The sequence below is a fragment of the Diplotaxodon limnothrissa genome, linkage group LG18 (assembly GCF_057381915.1).
Source record: "Diplotaxodon limnothrissa isolate DT_005_m linkage group LG18, D_limnothrissa_male_GT1.1, whole genome shotgun sequence".
Taxonomy (NCBI): domain Eukaryota; kingdom Metazoa; phylum Chordata; class Actinopteri; order Cichliformes; family Cichlidae; genus Diplotaxodon; species Diplotaxodon limnothrissa.
In genome coordinates, this window is record NC_140613.1 from 16,300,581 (window position 1) to 16,306,751 (window position 6,171).

Genomic DNA, 6,171 nt, shown 5'->3' on the forward strand with positions numbered 1-6,171 from the left:
GAGTTACAATGCTCTGAGCTGAATGGTTTATAAAAGGGAAAAAAGGCATGGGTGGATTTTCTCAGTCTTGCACAGTCAGACACTGACTCAGTTTTTGCTGTCAGTGAGCACATGCACATACACACACACTGTATATGCATTCAGTCACTTGGTAGTATTTGGATTCTCTCCCTCAGGCCCTCTCGTGAGCAGCTGCGCAGGCTGACCAGGTGCTCCTTATTTTCCATGCTGTCATCATGCCAGCTGAAAGATCCCGCTGTTTCCCCACATGAAGCAAGTTGACTCCTCTGACGTTTCAAGCTGCCTTCTCGGGCAGCACTTACTCATAAACTGTGCAGCACTTGTACCACATTCCAGTCTGAAGTCCACATATACCGGATTTCCAGCCTGTTAATTAAGGCTTGTTAATTAAGGGTCAAAACCTGCTGCACTGGACGGCACAGTACTGCTGCAGCAACCTGCAGCTGCTCTCTTGGTTCTCTATGCCAAGGGGAGACGTGTGATTGGGAGATAATAAATGGAAGTGCTCACTGACTTCACACTTCACTATACAACAGCAGCCTCTATAGGTGTCTTCAGCAGTAAGGCTGTCCTCCTCAAAAGCTCAACTGTGATCCATTATCACCAAAGCTAATTCACACCTTTACTAATGTTGTTATATATTCCTCAGGTAGGTCCCAACAGAAGCCTTGGAGATATTTTGACCTCATTACAACTTTAATCTATTTGACTTACAGTTTCTTTGGCTATGTCATTAAAAATTCAGACTTTCCACCATCACTTGCAGTAATTCTGTCATAACTATTATGGCAGCTGACTCAGCTTTACTGCTTTAGCAGGCAGGCCATACAAGTTATTTCAATGTATGCCACTCCCTAAAGACTTTAAAATCAAGAAAAATTGGCCGCTGTGTCAGATTAATCTGCATTTTAGGTACACCATCAAAAACTGGACTGTAAAAAAACAACAACAACAACAAAGGTGGAGCAATGGATCTATACCCATTTTCTTAATCAGCTTCTTACTATGAGCGATGAGGGTCTGCACGAACAGACAGTTATGTGCCAAAACGAGGACAGCTGCAGTTATTTCACATGAGAGGTTTCTGTGCGTGCGTACGTGTTCTCGTCTGTGCTCTCCTCATTGGTCCAAAGTGGGAAAGGCTCATTAGGAAAATGGTGATAACATATTCGTGCATTGGTTGGAAATTGAATTTGAATTCAAATGTGATGAGAGTCATTGATCGTTTCCTATTTGCTGGGGAAAATTCTTTGGTTGTGATATGAAAACGTGACACTGGGAAAACAGTTTGAACCTGCACTGTCCTGATGGATCGCACTCAACTGCAATGAAAAACATGACTGTGTGGCAGAAAACACCTGTGCTTGACCACACGGTCCTGTTCACATTTTAACCGAGCACATTTAATTATTTATTTATTTTGCTGGCGTTACACTGTCCTGATTTGACATAATGTAGGGCCAAGGATTCAAGGCTTCCTCTCCGTTAATTAATTTTAGAGCTCATGAAGTACAGCCTCTGCTTTTCAGAATTAGCGATATGATTTCAGTTGAGCCCCGAGCTTCTGCCCACCCTCCTTCATTACTGTCAGTAGAACAGCATCCTCATGCTCTGAATGCAGAGAACATAACTGAAGCATGAAAACTGCAAGGAGACATTTTTCACCTAAGCATGCACGCAGTGCTTCACTTGCTTGCTGGGTAATATTGATTTCAAAGCATTACCTTCTACAGTGCACAATGTTTTCTGCTGGATCACCACCAAACACCACCATTTCTCACCCATCCTACGTGCCTACAGAGTGCTGAATGTGTGACAGTAGCCGGGAGTTATTATGCACAGATAACCTTCCCTTCCCTTTATAATCCAAGCAGGCACAAAGGGAAACTATTCATGATCTGCAATTATGTTTTCTAGATAAGATAAGCAGTTCACAATTAACTTAAGGCTTGCCCCAGACATAAGGAGCTTTTCATATCTGCTGACCCAGCCAATCAAAGTGCTCCAGGAGCTGCTTTTCAATATCACCATAGCTAAGCCTTTGCCTTTGTGGCTTTCTTTTTTTTCCTGCCCTGTTAGTTTAGATGTAAGACTCACACCCTGTCTCTTAGAACTGACTCCAACACAAGGGGGCGTACACTGCTAAGTTTGCCTCTCCCTCTCCAGTTCAGCAGCAGCAGGGATAAATTTGATTATGGTATGATGCTGACCTTGAGAGGGAACTACACTTAAATTTACATTTAAAGGATGAATGCCTTATTGCATTATTGACAAGGAAATGTGTGGCTTTCCCCGCAGAAAACTGCATTAGAAAGGGACCACTCTTTGCCTTAGCCAGTGAATGAGAATGTGGATGGCAGCATGCAGTTTTGCCATTCGATGGTTTGCACTCTCCTGGAGTCACTTGCCTGGTTAATAAACATGTATATATAAATATGTGTGTGCACTATAAACCTCCCCTTTCCCTTCAAGCCATTTATTATCATCATCAACATTATTATGCATGCTGGTGTTGGTGGGAGCTTCCCCCAATTCAAGCATGCCACCCATAAAGGATAATCAAGTCCCCAGAGGTTTATAACACAACAATCATCAGTGACACTGTGCACACTCCGTGCAGTGATTGCATTAGCGATGGCATTTTAAGTAGCTAATCTATGTCACTCTGCTCCTTTTCCTCATCTCACTGCACTTAACTAACCCACTTGCACGCTTGAATCACAACCAAGTTTTTGCACATCTATGCACAAAGCACCTGTCTTACTGGAATAAATGGCACTAGCCCAGCCCCTTAGGGGTGTGCAAGCACTACCATAGGCTACACGCGCATTTTGCAGTTCAGCGGTACACACGAAATGTAATTGGTTTGAGCTTCCAGTTTATGTAAATAGCAGTCGGTGGCTCCTCCCATGCACCTGATAGGCAGTATTTACAGCTCTTTACAGCTACACTGTTTCCAAGTGCGCAGCGACGCAGGATGACACTCCACTGGACTTAAGCAATAAGGATTTCCGTCTTCGCGCAGCAAACTGACACTCATCTCCTTTTTACTAAGAACTAAAAAAAAAAAAGTTTGCCAAAAGTTGACTTCTTGTTTTCCAAGATGCCACGCTCCTTTCTGGTCAAGAAACACATAAACTCCGCAAAGAAGCCAAATTATAGTGAGTTGGAAAGCCCAGCAGGTAAAGTTTCGTTTGATGTTTTTTTGTTTTTAGAAATAAAGCAGCAGTGTTCACTTTCTAAAAAGTTTAAAAAGTTGTGTTTCCCACAGGCAGACGCGTTTCATGGTTTTTTTTTTTTTTTTTTTTTTTAACTTTGCAGAAGTTAGTTTCGTTTCAAACTCACTGGACTACCTGCTTTGAAATCTGTGCTTTTCACTGAAGTCATGACAGTCTCATAACCCTTGCTGTCTTTTTTTTTTCCAGTGTTCATCACACCGCACATCTACAAGGCTCTTCCCCTGTCAGTCATCCCCCAGCCAGAGATCCTGAGCCCGGCGGCGTACAGCCCCATCACAGTGTGGACTACCAGCAACTTGCCGCTATCTCCGCTCCCCAGTGACCTCTCTCCCATCTCTGGATACCCCTCATCGCTCTCCGACACCTCCTCTAAAGACCACAGCGGCTCCGAGAGCCCGAGGAGCGATGAAGACGAGCAGATGCTGCCCAAGCTAACAGACCCTCACGGAGTTGAGGCAGAGAAATTCCAGTGCAGTTTGTGTAGTAAATCCTACTCCACGTACTCTGGACTGCTCAAGCACAAGCAGCTGCACTGCGACGCCCAAACGAGGAAATCCTTTAGCTGTAAATACTGCGAGAAGGAGTACGTTAGCCTGGGGGCTCTCAAAATGCACATCAGGACTCACACCTTGCCTTGTGTTTGCAAAATATGCGGGAAAGCTTTCTCCAGACCGTGGCTGCTCCAGGGACACATCAGGACGCACACTGGTGAGTTGACTTGGTGATAAGAGTGGGGCCTGCTGTGTGAAGAAGCAGCTTTAGATTCATCAGGATCAACATGCTGATATATGATGTAGTGGTTCTAACAGCTCCCCACTGTGTTGTAGTGAGACTGAACTCTCAGACTGATATTCTTTTTTATTTTCTTTTTCTCCTTTTGAGTCATCAGCAGTGCTTGCCTTCTAAACTGTGTTGCAACCATTACAAAAATATATAGTCCACAATGTCTCTGTGTGTGCAATCACTGACAAACTTCTTCCCTCATTTCTACTCCAACAGGAGAGAAGCCCTTCTCCTGCCCTCACTGCAACAGGGCGTTTGCGGACAGGTCCAATCTCAGGGCTCACCTACAGACCCATTCGGATGTGAAAAAATACCAATGCAAGAACTGCTCCAAAACCTTCTCCAGGATGTCTCTTCTGCACAAACATGAGGAATCTGGTTGTTGTGTAGCACACTGAACTGGGATACCTTTTCCACCACCACCAAAAAAACAAACGAAAGAGAAAAAACACCCTCCTCTCTTTCTTCTTTATTGTTTTTTTTTTGCCCAAACCCAGGAGAACTGTCAGGGAATCACACCAAAGTGGGTTTGTTCACAAATTTACAGACTTTTTTTTTTTCTTCTACTACCGGCCGATTTCATTTCAGAGTGCGAAATAGCTCAGTGCTCGCAAGCCTCTCGTTTCAAGCAGTGTTTCTGTGATTGCAATCAGTGTCGAGCTTTGTCAAACCATGTACTCACCTACCTGTGCTATTCATGCACTTTTCTGCATGTCTAGAAGTTTTATATGCCTTCACAATGTTATCTACAGTGTTTGTACCAATGTCTCTCTCAATGGCTGTTAAGCAGTTTATTATTGTTTTTTTTTTAATACAAGCAATACCAAAAGGTGCATTTGGAATGAATGGCAGTATAACCAGAGGAATATGGAAGCCATTGCTAGATAGGGAACAAGTGCAAACTTAGACTTAGGGTGAATTTATTATAACTTTTGCACAGTCTTTAGAAACAGTTCGCCAGCACTCAGAAAGCAATAGAAGTGCCTCAGATTTACTCAGCAATAATATGCATTTTCCAGCGACAGGTTCCTTTTTCTATTTTTATATATTGAATGTAAGTGTGACTGAGATGATTGTATATTAACAGTGAAAACTGTGATGCTAAATGATTTTTGATATTTTCATATTATCATGACACTTTTGAAAATAAAGTTTCATGACATTTTGTATAATTCCTTTGGCATCGTGCATGAGTTGCTTTTTCCTCTGTCAAGCCTTCTTTGATTTACGAGCAGCTCCTTAGACTGATCGTCGCACGCTTCAAATGGAATAACGTCCACAAAAGTAAATGATATATAATCCGGCTTGCGCCATCCCGTGCTATGAAGATGTACAAAAAGGGAAAAAATGAGGAGAGAGGTGACTCAGTTCTGAATCAGGCCTGAACCTGTTCCCTGTGAACCTGTCCAGGCATCAAACAATCTTGAAATTTAACACATACTGGCTATATTGATCTGCACTCACTTGTTATACCCTCCGAGGGCCCGCGACACCCTCTTTGCCCGAGTTTGTGTAAGCTGTAACTGTGAGGGGAGTTGTTCTTATAGAAAGCCGTCCTCGCTTTTGAAACCCGTGCCATCAAAGTAGATAAACCAAAGCAAAGTTGTCTTTCTTTTATGTTCCTGCTCAATCACAACAATCACTGCAGGGTGCCAGGGCATACCGATCTCCAGGTTCTAATATGTTTTTGCAGAAAGATCAAATTTGCATCTGCTTTGACGACCTCCTTGAATTCTGGGATGCTTGCCATAAAGGATTAAATAGACTTCCCCGGGCTACGTTTTGTTGTCTTTTACCATATGCCGTCTTGAAGCAGATAGAGATTAGAGCCCGAAAAATGAAAGTGCAATGCCTTCAGGGATACAGTCAAAGCTGAACTCTTTCTAACAAACCCCAGAGTGTGCTCCCATTTGCCCTAATGCCCCAAACTTGTGGACCAGAAAGATGTGATCTGACAAACAGACACTTGTTTTTCTAGCTGCGAGTGGCTGAACTCCCCTGTAGGTAGATTCTCCTCGCTCTGAGTCATCGTCAAGCTATTCCAGGTGCTCGCTGCAGCTCTTTGGACTGGGCCAGGTGGCTCCAGGGCTCTTCAACCTCGCTGAAAAGCAGGTGCAGCTAGAAGGAC

General features: G+C 43.5%; 1 protein-coding gene across 1 annotated transcript; it reads left to right on the forward strand.

Moving 5' to 3' along the window:
* The first annotated feature begins 2,996 nt into the window (after positions 1-2,996).
* Positions 2,997-5,060, forward strand: snai2 (snail family zinc finger 2). Its single transcript, XM_085377910.1, has 3 exons — positions 2,997-3,203; positions 3,447-3,968; positions 4,260-5,060. The coding sequence occupies exons 1-3, from the start codon at positions 3,125-3,127 to the stop codon at positions 4,439-4,441; spliced, it is 783 nt and encodes a 260-aa protein (XP_085234036.1). The 5' UTR covers positions 2,997-3,124; the 3' UTR covers positions 4,442-5,060.
* Positions 5,061-6,171: the final 1,111 nt, after the last annotated feature.

Excerpts from the sequence above, each read along its gene's own strand:
- snai2 (XM_085377910.1), top strand. The coding sequence starts at position 3,125 with ATGCCACGCTCCTTTCTGGTCAAGAAACACATAAACTCCGCAAAGAAG. Across the intron at positions 3,204-3,446 it reads TGAGTTGGAAAGCCCAGCAG|TGTTCATCACACCGCACATC; the intron begins GTAAAGTTTCGT and ends TTTTTTTTCCAG. Across the intron at positions 3,969-4,259 it reads ACACATCAGGACGCACACTG|GAGAGAAGCCCTTCTCCTGC; the intron begins GTGAGTTGACTT and ends CTACTCCAACAG.